The sequence below is a fragment of the Xyrauchen texanus genome, chromosome 49 (assembly GCF_025860055.1).
Source record: "Xyrauchen texanus isolate HMW12.3.18 chromosome 49, RBS_HiC_50CHRs, whole genome shotgun sequence".
Classification (NCBI taxonomy): Eukaryota; Metazoa; Chordata; class Actinopteri; order Cypriniformes; family Catostomidae; genus Xyrauchen; species Xyrauchen texanus.
In genome coordinates this window covers 4,909,556-4,936,745 of record NC_068324.1, presented here as the reverse complement: position 1 = coordinate 4,936,745, position 27,190 = coordinate 4,909,556, and the positions used below count along the sequence as shown (strand labels likewise).

The 27,190-nt window shown below is 39.1% G+C and overlaps 1 protein-coding gene across 4 annotated transcripts in view; it reads right to left on the bottom strand.

The window, feature by feature from the left end:
• Positions 1 to 859: 859 nt before the first annotated feature.
• The window catches only part of LOC127640717 (leucine-rich repeat and immunoglobulin-like domain-containing nogo receptor-interacting protein 1), a 91,645-nt gene continuing 65,314 nt past the window's right edge, over positions 860 to 27,190 (bottom strand). For 3 of the 4 annotated variants that reach the window (XM_052123420.1, XM_052123423.1, XM_052123422.1), the window contains one exon: positions 860 to 4,785. In XM_052123420.1, the coding sequence (XP_051979380.1) occupies positions 2,926 to 4,785 (1,860 nt within the window). In that variant the 3' untranslated portion in view covers positions 860 to 2,925. Of the gene's footprint in view, positions 4,786 to 19,055; positions 19,121 to 27,190 lie in introns of those variants that run through there. The other variant, XM_052123421.1, reaches the window with a different exon arrangement.

Genomic DNA, 27,190 nt, shown 5'->3' with positions numbered 1-27,190 from the left:
ATTGCTATTACTCTTAATTGTAATTTCTCATTATTAGACGTTACATCTTGCGACGGACTACTTTTCATGTATGTGATGTCGTTTATTGTTATTTAAAGAGCGTATTGCAATTACGACTAATAATTGCGACGTCATTTTGCACTATTTTTGTCAATTTTTGCAATTGTGACTTCTCAGATCTGTGAGGTAAACACAGACTCTCGCTTTTTAGACATCGCACCTCACAATTGCGCCTACTTCTCATATTTGGGATTTCATTTCTTAAAAAGACATTGCAACTATTGTAATGCAAATTCTCATTTTTAGACATTTGTTACTACTTTTCATGTTTGTGATGTAATTCCATGTTATTTATACATTACACCCAGGAGTGGTGGTGGCATAGTGGGCTAAAGCACATAACTGGTAATCAGAAGGCCGCTGGTTCGATCCCCACAGCCACCATCATTGTGTCCTTGAGCAAGGCACTGAATTCCAGGTTGCTCCGAGGGGATTGTCACTGTAATAAGAGCACTGTAAGTCGCTTTGGATAAAAGCGTCTGCCAAATGGATAAATGTACATCTCAAAATTGCAACAATTTTTATTTGTGATGTCATTTCTCGTTATTTCGATGATACAGCTCACAATTGGAACTACTCATATTTAAGATATAATTCCTCATTATTTAGACATATCTCCAATCACGAGTATTTTTAATTTGTGATGTCTTTTCTTGTTATTTAGACATCAAATATTGCAGTTGCAACATGAGGGGGGCTGCAAAGATGCTGGTTTTGTTTGCTTTAAATAATAAAATAATTTTAAATTAGCTTAGCATGTCCACACAATGTTTAAAGAGCAAAAATAAACATGGCACAATTTTTGGTAAAAAAATCTCCATAGATTGTTTAATACAACATACCATATTTTTAACAATTCAACATCAATAAAATTTTGTTAATTAAAAAAAAACAAAAAAAGGAAAAAAAAGCATATTACCTTTATTGCACAGAACAATTTAAACATTTGTCATACTAGATTTTTTTTTTCACCTCAGATCTTTTATAATTTTTTTTTTCATCAGGATAAAATAATATTATGGACCACATGAATACACATTATCATCCTGGGTTGAATGTCAGAGAGGGCAGTGGTCAGATATAGATGTATAAGATGTAATAGGATGGAAACTGCAGGTAGAACACAGAGGCAGAGGATCAGAGAGATTCAGGAGTGTATGTGCGCGCGTGTCACAGATTAACTAAAGTGGATCAGTAAGGGTTAAACCATCTGTGCAATTCTACCATCTGTGGCATCAGTCAGCAGTACAAATCACTTAGTGAGGTGAAACCCATCCACACTACAGCAAAATCAAGTGCACTAACACAGCTCTACAGAAATCAACTGGCCTGCATGGCCCAGATTACCCACACACTAAACAGACAGTTGGACTTCCCTGAAATGTTGCGGCATTTTTGTATGTTGTAGTTCAGCGCAAAAACCTGTGTTTTATTCACTAACCACCAGCAATCCAGTTTAATTGAAATTCCATTCTAAGTAAATTAGGCTCATTATAGATTTTTGCACCTTTTTTACAAAACGTAGCGATATTTGACTGGCACAATCAACATTGCGCTATTACAAACATACCAAATCAGCACTGTTTGCCTCCTTAGATACGCTGGATAACGTTAAAACTGACGCGCTAACATCTGAGAACATTTCTTTGGGCACCAATACTAAGGTAAACCAAAAAATAGGTGAAAGACCCAGAATACAGATCTGAGACCAAGAGACAGGTGTGAGACCCAGCAGTGGTATCGACTGTGGATCATTTTGGGCTTTCGAACACATCTTTTTATGAAATTAATGATTCGGTCACAAACATACAAACAATCTCAAACACAGCTAGACAGTCTCAGTGTTGCATTTGGGGGAATAAAACTTGTTGATTCAAAGCGTTGACAGAGAATAATAGCGTGTTAGATCAGAATCTGACATTGTGTTCTGGTAAATGGGTTAAAATATGGCCAGGCACAACAGATATGCTCATTGCAGCCTATATAAAATCAAAGCTAAACACACACACACACAAATATCACATAATTGCCGCTGATTTCACTTACCTTGCCATTAATCCAACACCAAACAACCTGTACCTGTTCATCTAGGTGTCACTACAAAGCTTCAATGTTCCTTTAATGAAAACTTCTCAACTTACTCAACAAATACATCTAAAACAGAAATCCCAAAGCAAAGTGAAAAGAAACAGCAGAGTACAGGTACAAAGAAAGAAATGTTCCATTAAAGTTGCCTTATAAACATTTCTGTAACTATATGGCAGGACTTTTATCCAACATAATCTATTATATTCCACATTGTGCAGTTTAACATAATATAGAAGATGATACTGGGCAAATTCAGCTGTTAGTTTTGTTAATGTGCTTTTCACTCCTGATTTTCCATGTTTTTCTTTCATAAAACTATTTGCTTTAGTAAAAATCAAACAAATGGGTTAAACGAAATAAATGAACAAACAAATTAAGAGGATGCAGGCAGCAGGGATATGGATGCTCTGCCTTTGCATTCTGGAGGTTGACACAAATAATTTTGGAGGTTCTGTTTGTTTTTTCACGTTTTTGCCCATAAAAATCCACAGAAACTTAAGTACTTTAAAACAAAATCCTTTGGTCCCCATTGGCAGAGTTTAAGCGGCCATCACAGAGGAGTACGCATGAGGGTTCATTTTCCCCTCTCTCATGTTCAATATTGAACAAAAGCACAAGCCCCTGTGCCGCACATCAGTCTTCTGAGTTGAGAGAGGGAAAATACACCTCCTCTACGGGGAGCTCTCTCCAGAGCCAGAGGTTCTTCAGGCAGGGATTCTTTTGTATCTGTCTTTATAAGTCTGTTTTTGAAAGGGTCCTTTGAGCTCCCTGTCTGGATTATATCATTTTCATGTTAAATTTCCGAGGGGCATCGGCACCACTGCTGCTCATCCCAGCGTCCGATTTGCGTGGGACGTACTCTATCTCAATATTGTGTTTGCTGTTGCCTTTGCCTCTACTCCAGAGGAAGAGCAGAACCAGGCAGAACAGAACCACACCCAAGAAGGAAATGAAACCCATGGTGGTGGCGATGATTAGCGTCTTTATATCAAACGGAAATGGGACGGTTGCTCTCGTTCCGTTGGATCCATTATCGTTTGGTTGGTTGGAGATGAATGCCAAAGTTTTGTTGGGTTGATTGGGCCAATCTGGGGAGTAGCTGTGGACGTAAAGGTGGGCCAAAGCAGTATCGTTTCCACCAGCATTACTAGCAATGCACACATATGTTCCATTGTCCTGAATCTGAGCGTAGCGTACCTCTAGAGTGCCGTCGGGGAAAACGGTAAGCCGTCCAATTGTTTTGGTGGTGATGAACTGTTTCTGAGGCGATAGCCACATGATGACGGGCATTGGGTCTCCATCTGCTTGGCACACGAAGTGGACAGTGGTGCCTTCATCTACGAACTTCTTCTGCGGCTTCCGTTCTCGGATCCTTGACTTGCGACACGTGAAGTAGTTGGGTTGAAGGACATCAGGGAAATCTTTAAACTCTTTACCCTGAACGAACTCGGGTGAGGAGCAGGTGGGCTGCTGGCGGTTGAAGTTGAGTCGCCAGCGACGTCGGAAGACCCAAAGCAGACGGCAGTCGCACGCCAGTGGGTTATCATGCAACGCAAGGGTCTCCAGGTTTCCCACCGAATGGAATACAGACTCTTCCAGGGTGGTCAGGGCATTGCTGGACAAATTCAGGATTTTCAGATAGTTGAGTCCTCTGAAAGAGTACGGCTCGATCATTGTCAGTCGTCCACCCACCAGATGGAACTCCTGCAACCTGAGCAGATCATGAAGCCTGTTGCCTTCGATCATCTGGATGGGGTTGTAAGACATGTTGAGGAACCGGAGATAAACCAGGTGACGCAAAGCCAAGTACGGAATTGACGTCAGGTTTGCGTTGGAGATAGTTAGAGATGTGAGGTTCAATCCATACAAGCAGTTGGTGGTCATTGTATCCAGGTAGGGCCAGTTGGCAATCTCTAGAACTTTGAGACGGTAGAGTCGCTTGAAGCTGTAGTCTCTGATGCTGTTGACATTGAGGTTTCGTAAACGCAGAGTAACCAAGCTGTGCAGGTGCGTGAAGGCCTCTGTCGGGACAGAGGTCAGGTTGCACTTTTCCAGTGTGAGCTCCTCCAAGCTGCTGAGGCCATGAAACGCTCGGTGGGATATAAAGACAAGGTCGTTATCCCCCACCTCCAGTGAGCGCAGGTTATAGAGGTCCTGGAACATGTAGTCCAGCAGAATTACGATCTTATTTTCACTGATGTCCAACTTTGTGAGGTTACTGAGACCTGTGAACACACCCAACTGGATGAGCTTCAACTTGTTGCTGCGAAGTCCCAGAGTCCGAAGGCCGTAGAGGTTGTTAAACGCTCCAGGCTCAATAGCAGAGATTGTGTTTTCATTGAGCTCCAGTTCTTCAAGGTTTGGAAAGGCAGAGAACTCATCAGGGTTGATGGTTTTGATTCGATTCTTGCTGAGGTCCAAATGTCGCGTTTCCGACGGGATTCCCTCTGGAATGGACATCAGCTTCTTCCGATGGCACATGACAGAGCGCTCCTGAGGGTTACATTCACAGCGCGATGGACAGCCTGTGGTGGAGCCAGACAGCACTGTGCCCAGCATTAAGATTAGAATGGGCTGCCAGCATGCCACCAGGAAGCTGTGCCCACTCACTTCCCCTGCTACCATCCTACCGGTTACCTGCATAGAAAGAGGGAGAGCAAGAGGAATATTATATTATAAACTGATAATATTCAAGGCATCCAAATCAATAAACAATTAAACTGTACATTATTGACTTAAGCTTACAGTTTGTAATTTTCTTTGGTGAGTGAAATGTGGTTCTAAAATATGAGTTCTGCAACGTTTTCTTGTCTCTCCCACATTCAAATGCATTCAATTGTAAGGATAATGACTCAATTGTAAAACGAATGATTGATATGTAATCTTTAAAGCCCATCCTAAAACAAATGTAATGTACAAAGGATATGACTCTGTACATCAGTCATTTATGACTTTGCAATGTAAGGATCATAACAAAGTAGAGTGAATATCTTAATATTGGCACTACATGCATTATATGATTATATAGCAGGCTTCACTCAAACAAAAGTGCAACACTCAATTCTATACAATATGTAACAGGGGGTCTTTACTTTGTCTCTCTATCCACTCAAAAATGTTACAAACCACATGCATTTGAGGTTCATAAAACTATTGCAGTCACAAAGATTGTTGGATTATTCTGACCTCTATGAAGATAAAAAGCGCCAATGGCATCTACTTGCATAACAGTGTGAATTGGCACTTTTAGGTATATTCTCCATTGCTTTGAACAAGTGCATTTTCAAAGGCTGTTAACACACAGTAGCAATCGTGTGCACAGAGCGCCGGGACTTGACTTGGAATCCATTGCGAGGGTTACATCACCATTATAAGATATTCATGAATCGACTAAACCTCTGGTGCACCTAAACAGCTGAGCGGTGAGTTAGAAGGCACATTCTGTGTCCCAACCAGCCTTTTCAATCTCAGATCCTGCGAGTATTCACAGTTGCATGTCTGGATCCCATTTGAAATGACGGCACAGAAGTGTAGGTGTGAATTTATCTACAATATTCAGGGAAAAATGCAGTTCATAGAAAGTCAGCAGGGGTGCACGTAAACCAGCATCTGCTATCAGCATAAACACCTCAGAGAGAACAATAGAGAAAGGATTGCTTTAAGACAGATCTGAAACTCTCCATCTCTCTCTCTCGCGCTCTCTCTCTCTCTGTGTGTGTTTGTATGTCTCTGATGAATTACAAATAAACTAAAAGGCATGCTGACCATTTAAACGTGAATCTCACCCTTAATACATGTTCAGGTCACATTTCATGCCAAAATTAAAAGAAGAAGAATAAGAAGAAAAATAAATAGTTTTTGGACCATTAAGAATTTTTCCATTGTGACATTATTTTCATGACAATTCATCATTTTATATGACTTTTAAAGTATGTTTTAAAAAAAAACTAAAATCAACATAAATAAAAGGCAATGCAACTTATAGTTCATAACCACCTACACAGCGCATAAATCCTTTTATTGAACATCAATGATGTTCATTTCCTCTCTGTATTACACAACATCCCTGTCGCACGATAATAAAACAGATATACAACTTGCATTAAGAAATCTGATGCTAGTGATGATTGCTTTTGCCCTGTAATAAACATTATATTAGTAAATATTACACCTCCTGATGCTTATATCACAATGAGCCCCCGCAAGCAAGACTTTTTAGTTCAAAGACCTTGTAAAGCATTTGTGATCCTTGAAATGGTTCTTAAGGGAATTGAAAATCTTGTAGCACAAGACCATTAAAAAGAGTCATTGGAGTGCAGAAGAAATCACGCACACACACACACACACACACACACACACACACACACACACACACACACACACACACACACACACACACACACACACACAATGCATGTCTCCCAAATGAGCTTGTGTGTTAAAAGAAGCTAAAAGCTGAAATTATCTTTTTAGCAAATTCCTAAGTGCAAATTAAAATCTTGTCTTATCAGTTTGTATGAATAATCAACACTGTAACACAAAATACTGTAAGTCATTTATAAGAAATATGTTGAGGAAGAACATCACAAACATTTCAGATTTTCACATGTGAAAATCATTTCAGATCTTATTTTTTTTATCTAAAATGTGTGTTTATCTTAAAAAGTGCATTCAGTGAATATATATATATATATATACTTCTTTCCTAGCGTTTGTCCTGTATGGGTGCAGGGTCCGCTCCACATATATATTTGATTTGGCACAGTTTTACGCCGGATGCCCTTCCTGGCGCAACCCCCAGTGGCTTGGGGACTCTCACTCACACATACAGGGCAATTTAGAGTCTCCAATTCGCTTAACCTGCATGTTTTCGGACTTCTGGGGTAAACCAGAGCACCCAGAGGAAACCCATGCAAACACGAGGAGAACATGCAAACTCCACACAGAACTGCCCTGGGTGAGCCGGGACTCGAACCCCGACCTTCTTGCTGTGAGGTGACAGTGCTACCCACTGAGCCTAATCTAAATTGCGATTGCGGCTGCTGCGATTTACAACTTTTCAATTAAAATGTAAATGACAGTATTCCATTTAGCTCTGCTCTATTTGTACCTAAATTTACCAACAACATTTTTTGTAGCCGCTGAGCATTCTAAACCGTTCCCAGGGTCAAAAATGGTCTTCAAATTGGCATTACTAGTGCTATGCTCTATCTGTTGAGCTACAGGCACTCTGAAGGCACATTACATGCTTATTTTTTATTTGTTCATTTGTAATGAATAATCTGCAGTGGTCCCACTGTGAGCACCAACTGTTCTTCGGGATCAATAATGAAGCAAACGAAGAAACAGAGTTTGAGAGTGTTCAGCATGCAGTCCATCACGTTAAACCGCCAGTACTGCAGAGGGATGGCTGAATTCTGCTCAGTGCAAAGGAAGCAGCCTACTGCCTAAACATGAGAACATATGTAAATGTTCCTCACATGAAACCGACATGAAAGAACTCTCACTGCTGTCAGGTCATCAGGCTAGCAACAAGGTGTAAGATATATTGCAAATGATCTGTCTTATGGAAGTCTTATCAAATAGCATTAAGTATTATTTCATGCAGAACGAGAGAAAGAAAACCAGAACAGAAGATAATCCAAATAAAACTTGCCTCAAATTATATAAAGCCCTTCAAAATATACTCTTGTTGTCGGGGTCAGTGACCTTCAGTCTTCCTTTAAAGTAATAGAGCAGTTTACACCTTTTACACCTGGTATTAACATGCTTCTTGGGTGATCTGATCGCATGTGGGCAGGTGAGACAAATCACTGTTTACACCTGGTCGTTTAAATGTGTCTCCTGTAACCACTTGCCATCAGATTGGAGGGGAGGGTCTCTGTTTCATGATGACATATATCAATCACTATGTCTGTGTGTTACTGCGTGATAATAAACCGCAAAAAATGGTGCGCTATTTCTCCCTGATGCAGCTGAAATTTAATCTAAGGACAAATGCAACATTTAGAGCAGAATTTTAGTAAATTACCTGTATTAACCTGTGCTGCAGATGCCGACTTCACATGTGAAAACTTTTTAGACCCCATTTAGACCTGCATTTAGCGCAGATCACATGTGATCCAATCACCAAAAACGCATCTTAATACCAGGTAAAACGGGTTTGGTGAGCAGGGGCACTGCTGGCGTGATATGGGTGCGAAGCGATCACGCTTATGCACATATCTACTTTTTAAATTTTTTCGATTGGACCGTTATTTCCTTTTAAACCGCTCGTAACCGGCAAAGTTTGAACTCTTGCTTTAGCACAGCGGTTGAATGACAGGTGAAGGGTGGCATTTTGCTGTCCTAATCGGGACGGATTAACATTTACACCTCAAATGTGATGAGGTAACATGCTTAATTGCATGTCTCACAGTGTAATCGGAAAGAGTAGACAGAATTTGCTTTCATCAAAATCGGTATACGTTTACTGAAATTTCAAAACACTGCCCCCAGTGGCCAAAGCGGTAAGTGTTGTAGGGCATATGGGCACGTATGAGCTCCATTTATGTCCAGGAGAAGTCTCCAAAAGCTAGTAGTGAAGCAAGTTGTTTTCAGCTTTTCAGGACGTTATACAATGAAGTGAAAATCATATATTTATAGATTCTATCCCTAAACCCTAACCCAAATCTTATCTTAACCATTAGTGGGGTAAAAAAGTAATGTTAGCCAAAATTATCGGAAACATCATGCCGACTTCACGTGTGATCATGTTGTTTTTTTATCACATTCATATGTGAATTGTCAAAAAATTGGCTGAGAAAGTTTCTGACATTTTGTAGATTTGACATGGAATAATCTTTTGTAAAGTAACACTGCGAGTCTGTAATCAACATTGTGAGCCAATATGTAAGCAACACAATGACGTAGCATCTTCTCCATGATCACATTTCAACCAGTTGCATCATTAACCATTATATATTTACAGTACATCTGAACCTATCACAGTCTGATTGTGAATTACTGCACTAAGGATGATGTTTTCCAGCTGCAAAAATCCCACTTAAAGACTGCAGCTAAACACCTGAGCAGTTGAATCCCACACACATCTGTCATGGCTATTGGAACAGCATGCTAAGAGTTTAATCTAGTTCACAATCGGCCCGTACACTAATCCGGTGTATACACACATGCGGAGTGCGCACACACACTTCTTTTGCCTCGGCTTCTTGTAGGTCACTCCGGTACACGGACACCTCACAGGATAAACATAGTTAAACACACACTTGTACAGGAATAACTCAACTCCGGCTCATCCGTAAATCAAGCTGATTAATTACCGAAAAGAAACTTTGCAAGCTACTGTGTAGTAGTGGCAACTTTGAGACTTTCAAGTGAATTGATTCTCTTAAATCTGTTCACCAAAACATGTTGTGCAGATTTATTCGGTGATCAGTGTGCCCAAAACGACTTGAAATTAACATCACAGTAATTACGTGCGGTTATCAGTTGTTTATTTATACGGACATAAATTCCAGTGAGATTCCTGTGAGACCCAATTAGTTCTTCCAGCTAATGATATACCAAAATTATAAATGATATCTCTTTAATATCTCAATTGTTTCTCTTTTTTTTTTTGCACATACTGTCAACAAGAATGTTATATTTATAGAATAAAATTATATGATATTTTAGTCATAAAACGTCTGAAAAAACTGACTGAAATGAATGACTATGACATGATGAAACATTTACTAAATTTAAAGGACATTTTCTTTATAATACAAAACCTAAGACACTGTAAGCTAACTACTTAATTCTCTAAAAAGCACAATAATATACATAAACTGATCAACCACAACATTAAAACCACCTGGCTAATATTGTGCAGGTCCCCCTCCTGCTGCCAAAACAGCGCCAACCCACATCACAGAATAGCATTCAGAGATTATATTCTTCTCACTACGATTGCACAGAGCGGTTATCTGAGTTACCGTAGACTTTCATTGGAAGAGTTCGAACCAGTCTGGCCATCCTCTGTTGACCTCTCTCATCAACAAGGCATTTCAATCCACAGAACTGCCGCTCACTGGATGTTTTTTGTTTTTGGCACCATTCTGAGTCAATTCTAGAGACTGTTGTGTGTGAAAATCCCAGGAGATCAACAGTTACAGAAATACTCATACCAGCCCATCTGGCATCAATCATGCCATGGTCGAAATCATTTTTTCGAGATCACATTTTTTCCCCGTTCTGATGGTTGATGACATTAACTGAAGCTCCCGCACTGCTGCCACACGATTGGCTGATTAGATAATCACATGGATGATTGTTGGTGATGAATGGGCTGGTTTGAGTATTTCTGTAACTGCTGGGATTCTCCTGGGATTTTACACACAACAGTCCCTAGAATTTACTCTGAATTACATTTCTCCATGTTCATCAAATATATCCATTTTAATTTTATAGCTCTATATTCTGACTATACAGTATATCAACAATTATCTAATTTGTGTCTATTTTCTATTGTCTGTTTCTCAGTGAATCATGTCCCCAGATCAATTATGGAATATTCCTTCCATTGGAGCAATTTAAGATTGAAATACCTCCTGTTTTCAGCAGGGGGCGGTAAGCAAAACTCTAGCTGTAGGGTACAACAACGCTTAAGGCACCCCTTAAGGAAATGTAGCTTTTTTCTGGTCACAAAATGTATCAAGGCCAGTCATTTTTATTTAAAATTGATGGAGCAACATAATGTGTGAAAATAAATAATAACGGAAGGTTGTTTCGATTAAAATTCAGTTGGAAAAAAAAAACAAGAAAAGGTGGCGAGGCAGCCTTTTACCCCACACTTGGGTAAAAGGCTCTCTCACTTGGGGTAAAAGACCCCTTGGGGGTTTAAAGTGATATTGTGTAGATACCGCAGCAATAGTTATAGAGCACAATTTTCAACTTATGCAAATAATTTTGAGACAGCAAGATGCTTTTTTGAGTAACAAATTAAGATGATGCTTACTCAAAATAACTACTTCAGAATAAGTCAACCATTTCCTGTTCATTTCAAACACATTTGGAATTGTATTACGTCTCATGTATTCTATAAACAAACTAATCTCTATTATTATTGGATGAGTCAATGTGAGCTCACTTTGAACATTATTCATGACAAACCTGTTCCCCCACTTAAGAAAGCATTGTGTTTAATAGGGGCCGTTCGCCCCTGCAACAGGGAGGATTTAACCCTAAACAATATCATAACATAGTACTGTGTGAATAAAAGTTTTTTGTGTGAAAGTAAATTAAATGCAGTTGTTTTACACCTCTAGTGTTGATTTAACAAGGCAACTGCGAAGAAAAAGTCAGTTAGCAAAAATGTTCCTCTAGGCATTTATAGCCCGCACTATGTTATCTTGCTGTGGTCTTTAAAAAGGTAGCCACAAAAACAATCACTTCTCTTGGACAAGACTTCATTTCAACAGAAAATACAAGTGCATGGAACGGGTTTGTATCATTCACTTAAATGATTTGAGCAAAGGACCCAATTTTGTTCACCATTGAAATATTCCCCCTCTTTCTTTCACGATCTACAGCTGAACCTGCTCATTTATTCGTGACTTAGTATTCCCTCAGTAGAGGTCCTCTCCTCGCCTGTCTGTAAAGTACCTCTACTGAGAGAGAACGGTAGGTTTTATTCAGAGCTTTAGATCCGCTGCTGACCTTCTGAAAACATCTCCACCCAGAAAATCCTGCTCCAGTCAACACTCCTAACAGCTCCTCAGAGCTCCCATATCTCAGATGGCAACTCTCCTCCCCTTTCTCTTAATTTTTCTCTCTTTCAGCATCTCCGAAGAGAGGGAGACACATTGACCCTCAAGCTGAAGAAACAGGAGCATCAACAGAAGTACAGCAGCTAGAATCAGGACTAACAAGGTCCACAGATGCTCACAACACACGGTATCTGAGTGCTGAGGAATTTAAAGGGTGAGATGTGTTCTCTCTCTAGATATGTGTGAAAAGAGAGATGTTTTACCGCAGCACACACATATAAACTCTTTTACACCCCAGTGCGCGATCTCACTACCTACTGTCTAAACAGGCAGCGACCTAAGCATGATGGAACCTCCAGCCTGATCTCATGATCTGTGGCAACATCTTTGCATAATAAAATTACGTTCTTCCTTACAGATATTGCAGCAGTTCTGAGGTGAAATGTACACTATGTGGCACAATTAGTAGTTAAATATTCTCCAATACAGATGTGGTTAAGGTTTATGCTCAAGTTGAGTTTTAAATCGACAAAACCGACCTCCCTACCATAAACCTCCCTACCATGTCATTTTGTGTGCTTCCACGGCACTTTTGGTTAACGTGCAATTTGATCACACCAGAATAAGCTTGTATTTGGCAATGCAATGTAAACTATAAAATGTATGGCCTCAAAACTAAGTCATGCGTTACAGTGAATGTGTTTAGATGTCATGGCATTGTATGAGGAACAGGGTGAAACTGATCTGCCATTGTCCTTGTGATTATAGAAAGTTTATTTTAAATAATAAATATATTACAAAAGTTAAACATCATGCTGCCTTAGATTTGGACCAAAACAAGGTATGTAGTTACCATTTAAGACAGCATCATTTCTAAAGTTTGGAATAGCCTATACACGTTTGTAGCGCACCTATGATGTGTCGTCCTGTGCTAATGCTAACCTGACAACAACTTTACAGCAGAGACCGGGAATAATTAATCTCCTGTTGCCGGTTATGGACTGAAGTTACGTAACAAGTATGCACAGACAGATGTTTCTTCTTTTAGACCAGCCATTGCCTCGTTCTCTCCCTGTCCCACATTAAACTAACCCCTGTCTGTGAAAACACATGCTCTCTTTTCTTTTTAGCTAAATACATTTCTCCTCTCTCTCCCTCATTTCCGTCTCTGAATAAATGAAAAGAGAGGCACTTTGAGGAACTGTGAATGAGTCATGACTCACTGCAATGAGAAACATCAACACACATCAACACGTAGCCTTTACACACATACTGTTGAGTGTGGGATGGTTTCTTTGTACATATTATACAACCGCATTCATCACTCTCCTTATACATTGCGTGCACAATTATTAGGCAAGTGAGTATTCTGATCTTATCGGTATTTCCATGCACATTTTCCAACTCCAAACCATATAAACTTGAATGCTTATTGGATTCAATCATTTTAAGGTGGTATGTATTTGTAATGAGGAAGGGTGTGGTGAAAGTGACTAACACCTTATATCAAGGTGTGCATAATTATTAGGCAGCTTCATTACCTCAGGTAAAATGGGCCATCAAACGTTTTGTTGCGAATAGTCAACATGGCAAAAAACACATGGAGAAGAAAAAGCGCAAATTAACAGCAAAACACTTGAGAAGAATTAAATGTGAAGCTACCAGGAACACTTTATCCTCCAGTGCCACCATATTCTAGAACTGCAACCTACCTGGAGCATCCAGAAGTACAAGGTGTCAAGTGCTCAGAGACATGGCCAAGGTCAAGAAGGCTGAAACATGACCACCACTGAATAAGATTCACAAGTTGAAGCGACAAGATTGGGCAAAGAAATCCAGTGAGGCTTCTATATCTTTCATTCTATGAACAGTTTGACCAAATTTACATAGATAAAACATTTTTCTCCCCTTTTCACCCCAATCTGGAATGCCCAATTTCCAATGCACTCTAGGTCCTCGTGGTGGTGTAGTGACTTGCCTCTATCTGGGTGGCAGTGGCCTCCACGTCTGAAACCGTCAATCCGATCACGTGGCTTGTTGAGCGCTTTAATGCAGAGACCTAGTGCAGGTGGAGGCTTCACGCTATTCTCCACGGCATCCACGCACAACTCACCACGTGCCCCACCGAGAGCGAGAACCACATTATAGCGACCACAAAGAGGTTAACCCAATGTGACTCTACCCTCCCTATCAACTGGGCCAATTGGATGCTTAGGAATCCTGACTGGAGTCACTCAGCACGCCCTGGATTCGAACTTGCGACTCCAGGTGTGGTAGTCAGCGTCTTTACTTGCTGAGCTACGCAAGCCCCCTTGTTTACATGCATTTAAGAAAACGGCTTAATCCGGGGTTTTCCAGAAAGTGGCGTTCTGAATCATCACGTAAACGCAAATGCAGCTGTTAATGGCTGTTAAGAGAAAGTGCTTAATCATTCTTGGTTTCTGTTGGAAAACACAGCTTTTATGTGTTTATGTTAATGCAAAAATGGCATTTATATGTTTTTTTAAGAGTTCACAAAAGTATACACATATGTGTCTGTCACATTACACAGTGCATGCAGCTTTCTCGCATTAAAAGGCTTTCTGGTGTACTGTGTGTATAAATTAGCTTGTATAATTTAATATTCACAGAAGTTATTACTCTACCCCCTGCGTAACGTCATTTACGACAGTGTTGTTGAACCAATGTGGTTCGAAAGATTGATGTATGCATAGTTACTATGGTTTTCGACTAGCTAGTTAATTTCTGCAACAATGTATCAGACTATAGTATTTAATCAGTGAGTTATGTGGTTGTAAGGGAAACGCAACCCAGATCATCATGAAAATATTAAACTGTGGCAACATTTTTGCAAAATGATATCAAATGGTTCATTACACGCATCATGGCAGTTCTGAGGTGAAATGTCCACTGAGTGGCGCTAAAGGCACGATCACATTTACCTTCACGTTTAACTTCCAAAATACAGTCAACTCAATGGGAATCTGCGTGATCGTGAATTTCAGATCTAATTTTTAAACCACAAAACCTACCTCGCTACCCTAAACCTTAAACCTAAACTTAAATGATAGTATCATAAAAAGCTATTCAATTATTAATAAATAAATGACCGTGAAACATTGATTTGAGCTGAAATTATTATTTTTTCTTTCTTGTAGAAATTACACAGTGATCCGAGAAGTAGGAAAGATGACTCGCAATATCCAGAGGAGTGGCCAGATACATCTTAATCTCCGGATGTGCGGTTGTTATTCAGAGATATCAGACCACTAGATGGCGTCATTGACCAATTCAACTCGAGTATTCCAGGGTGCTGTGTCATACAAACTGAAAATCTGATTTGTATGAAAGGAAATAAAAATCATTATTATTTTAGAGCCTCTAGTGTTTATTTCACCAGGTAACTGCCGTGATATGGGGTCAATTGGGGTCTGGAAAGGGGTGTCCGTACAGTTCAGCCTAAAAGAGAGAAACCCTGCTGGCCTCAAAGAGCATATGAATCTCCCATGATGCATCAGAATGATAGCACTCATCCACAGTCTAAATGTCTCTGTTTGAGTCTGACAGATGCAAGGCAGATAATCAATTGCCCAGCATGTATTTCTGCATCCCACCTTCATGCCTCCTTCTCCGGCACACAGACACTGATTACCGCTTCAAAATGCAATTTCATCCCTGTATCAAGTTGATTAGTTGTAATTTGTAAATTCTGTAGCTATTGGCTCAGTAAAGCGCTCTATTTATGAATGTAAAAACATATTTTCACCTGCATTTAGAAACAATTTCACAAGGTTTTAACTAAAGCTAGTAGCGTTTCTTCTCTGTTTGACGTTTGTATTGTTTTTGTTTATCAAAGTTTATTTTCAATTCATGCGTCAATTTAAAGGGATAGTTCACCCATAAATACATATGTCATAATTTATATTATATTTATATTTATATTTATGCATTTGGCAGACGCTTTTGTCCAAAGCAACTTACAGTACACTTATTACAGGGACAATCCCCCCGGAGCAACCTGGAGTTAAGTGCCTTGCTCAAGGACACAATGGTGGTGGCAGTGGGGATCGAACCAGAGACCTTCTGATTAACAGTTATGTGCTTTAGCCCACTACCACCACCACCACCACCACCACCACTATTAAATTCTAGTTTACATTCTTGAGCTTGAAAATCACCAATAAATCTACTTTGTATGTGAAAGTGAAATGACATGAGGGTAAGAAAATGAAAAAAATGACAGAATTTGTTTGACGACATTGAGTTTGGATGGGAAGGCATGAGGTTGAAGTTATGAAAATGGAAGCACATTTATATACTGTCGACTGGAGTTGTTAGGGCTAATATTCATATGCTATCCCACCACAAAAAAGTCATACTGTCTACATCTACAAAAATGTAGACAGTCTTGTCAGAGAGAAGCCATTACGGTGTCATTCTAAAGAGTCCCTCTCTGCTCTGAATCAGATTAAATACAGCCGGACCTGCATCACTAACTACAGGGATGGACATATGCATCATCTTGAGAAAAGCTCCTCTTTTCGTTGAAGTGTTTGTACTGTAAGTCAGAACACATTAATGTCTTCAGTATTGATCAGCATCGATTGAAATACCAGACAACTCTGCTGGAAAATCCAACTAAAACCAGTTTAAGGCTTCACATGATTTCTAGCTGGTCAGTTATGGTCATTAGCTGGTCAATCTGTTGAACTACCAGCAAGTAGACCATCTTGGTCAAGCTGGTAAAGACTGAAAGAAAACTTTTGGACAAGAAAAAAATAAAACTAGTTTAATAAGTTGGTTTAACTTGTTATCCAGCTGGTCCAAGCTAATTTCATATGGTCAATTTGCTGGTTTATGCTGGTAGATCTGGTTTTGACCTGGTAGACCATTCTTGTTACTGTAACACGTCCAGACCTTTAAGCTTTTTTATTGTAATTCTCATTATACCTAATTGTGATTCTTATTACTCTCATTACTGTTATAATGCATTTGTATTGCACTACATTAAGAAAAATAGATTCAAATTAATATTTTCATTCTTCATATCAGCCTAAATGAAAGGCAGTACAACAAATACTACCACAGCATATTAATACTTTGCAATTTAAATAATTATTTTTTACATGAGTTTTCACGAGAATGAGATATGTGGTGAGAAAAATGTGTGTAATTGGTGGGGTAATTATCTTAGCTGTCATGAAAATAATGTCACAATGCAAAAATTCTTAGTGGTTCATATTATTAAAATGGTAAAGTATATTTATATACCTTACAATTTAAATATTATATAATTTTTTCATATTAAAATATTGATAATTAGATTTTTGGTGGGGGAAATGTGTGTAAATGGTAGGGAAAATAATTTTGATTATCATGAAAATAATGTCACAATGCAAAAACTTTTAGTGGTTCATAGTTTTACAATTGTAAAGTATTTATACAGTACTATGCCAAAGTTTTAGGCACTTGTGAAAAATGTTGCATAAAAATTGTCTTCAAAAATAATGCATTTATCAATTAACATCATACAAAGTCCAGTAAATATAAAAACGCAAAATCACTTCATTCGTGAAAAATCCACATGACACGTTGACGCGAAAGCCTATCAGCATTGAGATTGTCCGGATGCCACTGACGTAGCAGCAGAAGAAATCTGGAAAAATGAATGGAGAAATTGTTGTAGCGGTGTGTGTGCACCCGGAATTCTATGGCACAACGTCATACATCTACAGAGACCGGACGAAAAAAGACATCACTTGGAGGAAAGTGAAGAAGTGAGGAAGTTGGACTGGCATACCTGTCAACACTCCCGTTTTTCCAGGGAGTCTCCCGTATTACACGCCCTCCTCCCGTTTTGTTATTTCTCCCGGGAAACTCCCGTAATGTGTATGGCCCAAACTTCGTTATATGAATAATCACATCAATATATTATTCCAAGGTTGTCAAGTTGCCAGATCTTGTATGAAACGCATCCTACTCACACAATTGACACATCATACAAATTTCAAGACATTTGTGACCTCAACCTGTCAACCTACAACCCAGTTGCGCTGTTGATATCTGCGCAGGTAGTAGATGCGGGAAGTTGAATCAAGCATCACTGGTAAATGGGGAAAAAAACATAATATACATGTAAATTTAATAAAGGAAGAATTTCCGACGGGAGAATTTTATTTGATATCTGGAAGACATATCGACAATGCCCACGCCTTTTGCAAAGTGTCGCACAGATTTGAATATCGGACACGGTGAGAAAAATGACGTTCCTCAGCACATTAAATCACAACGGCACAATTTGTATGTATTTAATTAAAATCATTTTGGGAGGGAATACATCATTAATTGTCATAAAAATAATGTCACAATGCAAAACGTCTTAAAGGTTCATTTTCGTTAAGCAAAATAGAATTGAATATTTCTTTCTTTCAATTTGGGGAGAAATAGAACTTGTACATGTTCTTGCATGTTCTGTGAGATTCACCCAGCAACCAATAACCGGCTTTACCACCTTAAGCTGGAATGACCTGGTTTCTTATTTACTGGGAGCAACCACGACTTTTCCCTGATAGCTGCACCTAATCCTGCTCTTCAGAGCGCCGAATCCTTCCTCTCCTATTTCAGCGGATTCATCATGGAGTTTGTGTAATGGAAATTGATCTGTGCATCCCACTCTAATACGGAAAGACTCTTGATATCACTCTGTCATCCATCAACAAGCACAGAAGTGTGTGGCTCCGTCTAACTTCCTGCCTGTAAGTCGACATGTTAGCCAAGCCAGTATCCTTCTCGTCTCTCCCTTTTTCTCAAACTGGAAATGGAACCTAATAGGAATGAGTCACAGCGCCCGTTCAATCGTCCAACAATTGACTAGTAGATAGTGAGGTTCAATAGTGTTTTGGCAGCTCCCTCTCGGAAAGGTTGTTTTTAAATGCATCGCCTCTACATCCATACACATGCAGACAAACATCTTTGGCTGCTGCAGCATGTCCTGTGCTGTTTACAAAATCTTTAAGCATTTTTAAGACAGCATGTCAAGTTAAAAACAGTTCAACTTTAAAAAACAAGTCTCAATGACACCGCCCCTTCATTCTTCTACCTCCTTTAACTCTCGCTTCCAGGGATATCACACACACACACACTTAGCTCTGTTCTCACCAACAGTTTTGTGTCTCTCTCGGTCAGGATCATGAATTGTGCTTTCCCCAGGCATCTGCTGAACACCACACACTCATCCTCTCGTGAAAAACAAACCCTCGAATGAAATCACATGACCTGTGTAACTCCACTGCCTCTACAAAGCTCTGTCGCTCCATCTTTTCTTCTCTGAATAACACAGACCTCTGCTTGCTTCTATTTTAGTCACAAAGAATTGATCTGAAAGATTTAGAGAGAAGGATCATGGACACAAATCAATCATACAGATCACACGCAGAACCACAAAACACACTCTTACACACTCCATTGCTGTTTAGGCCAACAATACATCGTCTGCATGTAGTATGTACTATGTAGACATCTAACGTTCACAATGCAACACTCCTTACCCAGTTAACATAGATTATTTATGAAAGCTAATCAGAAAAATGCCTTATTTTGAACTCATCATGTTTATGACATCACAAACATGTGCATGTTATAGGAATGTTCCGGGTTCAATACAAGTTAAGCTCAGCTGACAGCATTTGTGGCATCATGTTGATTACCACAAAAATGAATCTCATCTCGTCCCTCCTTTTTTGTAAAAACTGTCATTTTCATTTTTTGGGGGGGATTTGTTGACATTACATCATCATGGTAAAGAAGTTATAAAATTGGCTATAACTTTCCACAGAAACGTTTTTAAAGTGATTTAATCACACTAAAATCATGCTAACATGAATATTGTTTAAATCTTGTGGCTATACTTTAGATTTTTTTTTTGTATTTTAACGTTTCAAAATTGGACGCAGTAACTTCCATTGTAAATGCCTCACTGGAACCTCGATTTTTGCTTTTGTTTTATAAAGAAAAGGAGGGAAGAGTCAAAATAAATGTTTGTGTTAATCAATATTATGCCACAAATGCTGTCAATTGAGCTTAACTTGTATTGAACCGGAACATTCCTTTAACATATTGCCACCTGTATTTGCATATAAATGCCTATTCATTATGAAGTGTGCATATCTAATATTAATATTATGTTCTAGGCATAATTTTAAACATTATCACAAAAAATATTGTTTTTATTGTTTAGTTGATGCCAATTTAATGTGTCTAATAATTCAGATTGAGAATTTATATGACTTATTTCATTAAATTGAAGTATATGATATGAACGGATGACGCATAATACATGAGTCGATGAGATGGCGCTCATATTTTTGTCTGGATCTATTGAGTTACTCAAAAACACATTAAAATGCAATTCACAGAAAACAATTATGTACTTGAATTCACCTTGACTGTGATAACGTGTTTTCAATTTCTGTATTTAAAGTCATTTTGACTTTTTTTCTGTGACTTTCGGACAAAAATGTCGAACTGGTGCAACCATCCGGAATGAGTAAAAAATGAATAAATAGAAGTCTCGTTTAAAGCTGAAATGTTTGAAAACATTTTGAATAATCTTTTTCCTAAAAAACACAAAAAAAACCAAGAAAAACGTGTATGAAGTTTGAACATACATATTGAAACATATTGAAACAAATATCAGATGTTTCGAACGGTTTTATAAAAAGGCACGTTTTGTTCAGGTCAAATAGAGTAACCATAAAGAAAATAAAAAACATTGTGTACACTCACATTTATACAAGGTGCAAGGAAAGTATTTTAATACCTTGACATTTTTTATGTCCCTGAAAATAAACACCGGGTGGGCAAACAACATTCTGACACTGTGCAGCAACTTTGCCCATGAAGGATAGCCTTCTAAACTGAATAGAATTATATATAGATTTATTATCAGTACAACAGCAAAGAGAGCCAGATCAACTATAAGTGGACTACATGGGAAAGAAAATATAGAAAATGCTATGCCATGCACTCATTTGAGGTTTCCTGGCATGTATTGGGCTATCACATGAGGCTCTGAGCTGTTGTGGTTCCTCTCATGTAGATGATCTGGAGTAACTGCCGGTGCTCTTGGCATATTTATGCACACAGTAAATCCAGCAAGACTTCTGTTGATGAATAAACAAATCCAATTAAAGAAAGCGTTAGGCAGGGAATGCTTACCTCAGCCTCTTTAAGACGCACACACGCTCACCCTAATCTGAGCTCTAAGCAGTACTGACACGGAGCATCACTGTATCGCATGACCGTCCAGTAGAATTTATAACCACTGGGAACTATAGCTCACCAACACCAATCAACGGAAGATACAAACACATATACTGTATGTAAGTATACACACTTAGGATACACATACATTCACACAAACCTGATGGGTGTTGTCATCTCATTCAGCAAGCAAAACCAGCTGCTGAGCTGCCATCGATCTACTGGCCTGAGAGGAATACTGATCACACACACACACACACACACACACACACACACACACACACACACACACACACACACACACACACACACACACACACACGTTGGTCTACCTATCATTATGAGGACTTTCCATAGACATGATGACTTTTATACTGTACAAACCATAGATTCTATCCTCTAAACCTAACACAACCCCTAAACCTAACCCTCACAGAAAACCTTCTGCATTTTTACATTTTCAATAAAACATTGTTTAGTATGATTTTTAAGCGATTTGAATTATGGGGACACTAGAAATGTCCTCATAAATCACATTTATAGCATAATAACCTTGTAATTACCAGTTTGTAAGTTACAAAATTGTCCTCGTAAATCACAAAAACACGCACACACACACACACACACACACACACACACACACACACACACACACACACACACACACACACACACACAGTGCTCTCAGGTACAATCTGTGCATCCTGATCTATGACTCACACAAGGAGAGGTACACACACTCAGAAACACATTAGCACACTTAAGCCATTCGAGAATACACACTCTCACACTCTCTGATTCAGATCTACATGACCAACTTCAAAAACAGCGTTTTAAATCATGATCTGAGTTAAAGAAGCACAATTGATGAAACCAATGTTGTCAGATTGTTGACTGCTGTTTGAAATATGTTCTTTGACTGCAATCTTGACCAACCGTTTTGGAGCAGCGGCGGCGTTTCACAAAAACCTAGGGTATGCCAAAAAACCCATGGAACCCCCCCTCCCAATCAAATACTGATTGATGTTAACTCTTAAAAGGGTTCCCTACATTCCCTGCACAGATATGTTCTTACTCCAGAACACTAAATCTAAGACCATTTTCAAGCACTTAAATCACGATGCCTTTGGGGAACAGCCCATTATTATAAGATGATTCGTACGGTCGTTTCTATGACATAATTGGGCTTATAATGCTTTGGGGAAACGACACAGATATAGACTGAAGTGACGAGCAAACTGCATTTTAATTAGGCATATATTTTCCCGATTTTGTCTGCAAGCTAGGGAATGGCAACTGCCATACACTTCCATATGCAAACGCTGCCGGTGTTTTGGAGGTTTCAGTCTTTCCCCTTTCCAATAAATAGAAGCTGCTTTTCAGGCCCCTGCCCACTTCCTACGAAAATGAAGAATAAAATGGGTGTGATGACATTTAGACCAAAATCTGGCCAAAAAGAAGGTGTTTTGAGTTAGTTTCTGTGGTTAGTAACAACTCGCCAGGTCAAACTTTCAGGAAAACTTCTTATCGGCTTCTAAACACCTTACTGCCATTGGTCCACGTCATCGGTAGGTGTGACCTGGAGCTCCACCTACTTTGAAGCTGACAACTAATTCCCATTCGGTCAAAATGAAGACACAAGCGTGTAGAATTATTAGCGAGTTGGTACAAATTTACCAACATCTGTGCGGTCATTCGTGTAGAGACAATTTCCAAGAAAATGCCATATATGATTATTTTTGTTTAATTAGTCTACAAAAGGACTCACATCTACTCAAATACTCTTAAGTGCCCATTCACGCTATTGTTTGAAATGCTGCTTCTGCCCATAGCAAGGTATGCCTATCATCATTCTTTTCTACACATTAACACTCTTTAATACACCCATCTTTGCAGCAGGAGTAAATGGTGTAAACGGCATACAGTATATTATGGCCACATATAGCGTGTTAGTGCAGTAGCACCATGAATGCAAAAGGTAAACATTACAAATTACACATTATCTACTGCATATATTTTACTTTAAATCTTAATCAAGTGGTTCATACAGCTTCTTTTCCTGATCGGTTGTGAATTCTACTCATATATGGAGTCATAAAGGCATTGACAACATGTTTAATGTCATATTGTTAATGTTTAACATGTAGTCTTGCAGATCCTCATATTTACCGACATTACTACCTGATATTTCAAGGTTGTTATGTCGGAGTCTTCCATTGTAATTAACATTTACACAGCAGAACTACAGCATCATCTCACTGCAACACTAACGAGCTCTGTCGGCTCGTTACTGCCAATTCATTTCGTGAAAATCCTCAGAGTCATCAGAAAAACATGAATCCAGCGTTCATGTATCATACATAAATGCTGTTTCATGTAGTTTTATGGAGATGTCTAGAACGGTATGTAATGTCTTTTTAAAACATAATATGATGCTGCACTGTTAAACATCTGCTGGATTGTATCACTAGCACAACGAGAGAGAAATAGAAGGTATTACTTTGATACTGCACAGGCGAAATCCTGATTTCAAACTAATTTAATTTGGGTGTTCTGGGGCTGACTGTTCTCTAAACAGACACCAATTTATATTTCAGGAAACTAAAGCAAAACTAATGGATACAATAATAGTTATTCAACAGGGCTTTTCTCCTGAGCAAAAAGCATTTAATTTAAAGATTAGCAGTAAGCTTCTCTATTGCTCTCTCTCACTCTGACAATGAGACGAAAGTGATTTGACTTTAAAGAGCCAGAGGTCAGTGAGCGTGCATGTGTGACACAGTAATAAACTAAGATCCAGAAGGTTGTGGGTGGAGCTTAACAAACCCCTCCCCCTTCGCAAACCCCTCCATTTCTCAATTATAAAACCGCCCAGCTGGGATGGCAGTTCTTTAAAGCATTAAGTTGCTCTCTAAACCTGGCACTGTTATAAAACACTGTTTCCATCTGAAGTAAGAAACCAAAGGGCCCTATGGAACTCCTGCCATCCGCCAGGGGATGAAGAAGCATCTGTCGTTCACCAGGGGGCAGAGGAAGGATGAGGACCAGTGGGCGAGCCCATCTCTCTCTCTCTCTCTCTCTCTCTCTCACAGAGAGAGGTCACAGCCTGGAGAATTCCCCGGCCTGTGTTTGGCGATGGGGGTACATGGTGAGAAGGGTGGGCAGAGAGGTGTCTGGGCAGAGCGAGGCCGGGAAGATAAGTGGTGAATGAGTTCCACCTGTGTGCCACACCGGTCTCGCATTCCAATGAGGGGCGGCAGGAGTATTTAAGCAGAGGACACAGTGGCTGACGGGGAGAGAGAGATGAATGGACATGGTGTGTCTGCAAACGTGACTGCGGGGAAGCAGTGCATATGGTTTGTCTCTAAGTTGTATAATTAATGTTTGTGTTTGTCAATCCGGTCCCGCTTCCTCGTTCCTATGCATTCCTTAAATTTCACTACAGTGCTTTTTCATAAAAATGGCTACCCATATGGTGATGGTTAGACCACCTAACCTTTGCAAACTTTAAAGCTAGGGTGTGCAATCTTTTACAGAAATGTGTTTTGTTATACTGGTTGAAAGTCTCTTCACATCTTGAAACCAATCAATAATTTCAGTGGTCAAAATGTAAAAATAAAATATATATATATATATATACACATATATATATATATTATTGACCAATTGTTGCATTCAGTCCGAATGTAATGATAGGATGTCCTTCCTGTCTATCAATCTACATTTGCATACCACCGCACAACTTGTTCGCGCAGACAATCACACATCATCAGCGTGGGTTCCTTGACGCTGTGCAGAGCGAGCGCAAGAATTAAGTTCATTATTATTATAATATCTAACCTGTGAATGAGACATGAGTTAATCTGAAACCATTGCGATTGATTCCACCAACACATCTCTCCTCCTGGCGCTTAGACTCTGCTCTGTGTGTGTTCATGTGTGACAGAGCAAGCAAGAAATGTTATTTATATAGCACAATTCATACATAGAATCAATTCATTGTGCTTTACTGTGGATACAACTTGGATAAACTCATCAGTCCTTTTGTGAGAAAATACCCTACATCAATGTCCAAACAGCAGCACAAGAACTTGCATTATCCATCATCCACAAATTGTTACATTATTGTTATTCAGATGCACCAGAACTGGCATTATGATTAGTAAAAGATAGCAAAATATACATTTAATAACAAATAAATCAAGAAAAGAAATAAAACATAGAATAAGAAAATGGAAATAGAATAAAACTAAATAAAATAAAATGTGATAAAAACACAGGAAGCTATAAAAGCTGTAAGACTAGAGCTGTAAGACTAGAGGAGGCGTGGCTTTGGAGACACCTCTGAAGTGAGGGCGGGCTCTATGCTTTCAAAGCTAACTTGCTAACTGCTAGCCCGTCTGGATTACACACCCTAGAGGTGCGTACACACTGCCAGTGACTTTGTCGCTGCAGGTCGCCAGTGGCTGGCAGTGAAGTCGCTAGTGGGTGTTCCCACTACTGGTTGCCTAGTAACGTTTATAAATGACATTCACGGATGTCAATTCCATTGCTGTTGACAGTCGAATCTCTTTTCTTGCCACTAAAAACAAACACTTTGGAGGGAAAAGACTAAATATAAATGGAATCAGTACATAAAATGCTTTATATCAAAGATGAATGAGAAACAAGGCGTGCTGTTTGCCATAGCGGCTGTTTATCTGCGGCGAAAATGCAAATGCCGGTATGTCTGGGTCCATAAAATCCCCGCGATCTCAGATACACCTTTCCACGCAGTATTTTTCTTAAAAATGTCCTTGTACGTGGGAAGAGACATATCATAAAGCACTGGAAAATTTCTAACAGCAAGAATTAGCATTTCATCCATCTTTCCGTTACTGCAGGATCTGAGGAGAGAGAAGGATCACGTGAGCTCTCCCGTCTTCTCTCCTATTGGCTGTCGCTTCCGTTAGTCGCTCCAAAGTTGAACTTTTCTCAACTTTGTCGCGTCGCTGGACACGCCCACATCTAGCGCCAACGGTCGCGACAGCTCGTGTCGCCGGATGTCGCTATGCTCACATTGAAAATGAATGGCATTGAGTCGCTGTCGCACGCGATGTCGCTGGCAGTGTGTATGCACCTTAGCTTTAATTTCGTGGACAAAATATCTTAAATATTAACATTTCAAAACAAATTTGTTTCACTGCTTTAAAATAAATTATAATAAAAATATTATTCCAAATTACTGATCCCAACATTGAAATCATCCTACATGCCAACATTTGCTCAAACAATTGCATGAGTTTATGGTGGGGCTGCCTATTTGTCCGAACAAATGGGCAACTTGTTTAGAAACCATTTTTATTTTTGTAATTCCATTTGGTACCACTGAAGGTGTGTAAATTGCACACTGTACCTTAAAAAAACACCTTGATTTATTATTTATGACCCCTATATCCACATAATAATTAATTAATGGATCTGTTTCTTTGTTGAAAAAATAGAACCCAAGAGAGAGCCACAAAAAATAAAAAGAATGGGGTGTGGCTAGTTGTTTGTCTGAATAGCGAGGTAACCTGTTTGGAAACAATTTTTACAAATCAGTTGCAAAGAAAAAAAGTGGTGCCACTAGAAGTGCAGAAATTAAACAACTCACCTTTAAAAAAAATCCCTTTATTAGGCTAAATATTCCTGACCCTATAAATAAAATAACTCTGTTTCCAATAAAACAGAGAATGCTGAGTGACATCTTCTATACTTCAGAAAACAGAAATAGTCTGAAGTTACCATCATTACCGCTGGCGATACAAAAAGATTTTACAGGCAGCACATCAAATTTTCAACATGAAATTGGCCATTCCATATAGCTATGAGCAGATTCTCTCTAGATTCTGAGGCAATGTCCATACTAATATATTTAATGAAAAGTTTATGTCTCTTATGCCCACTAGAGCGCTATTTTCTTCCATCAAAAACTGAGTTTTTAAAAAACACTCTCCATTACCGTATACTTATGAAAATAATGACATTAAGGCCACGTCCACACTAATACA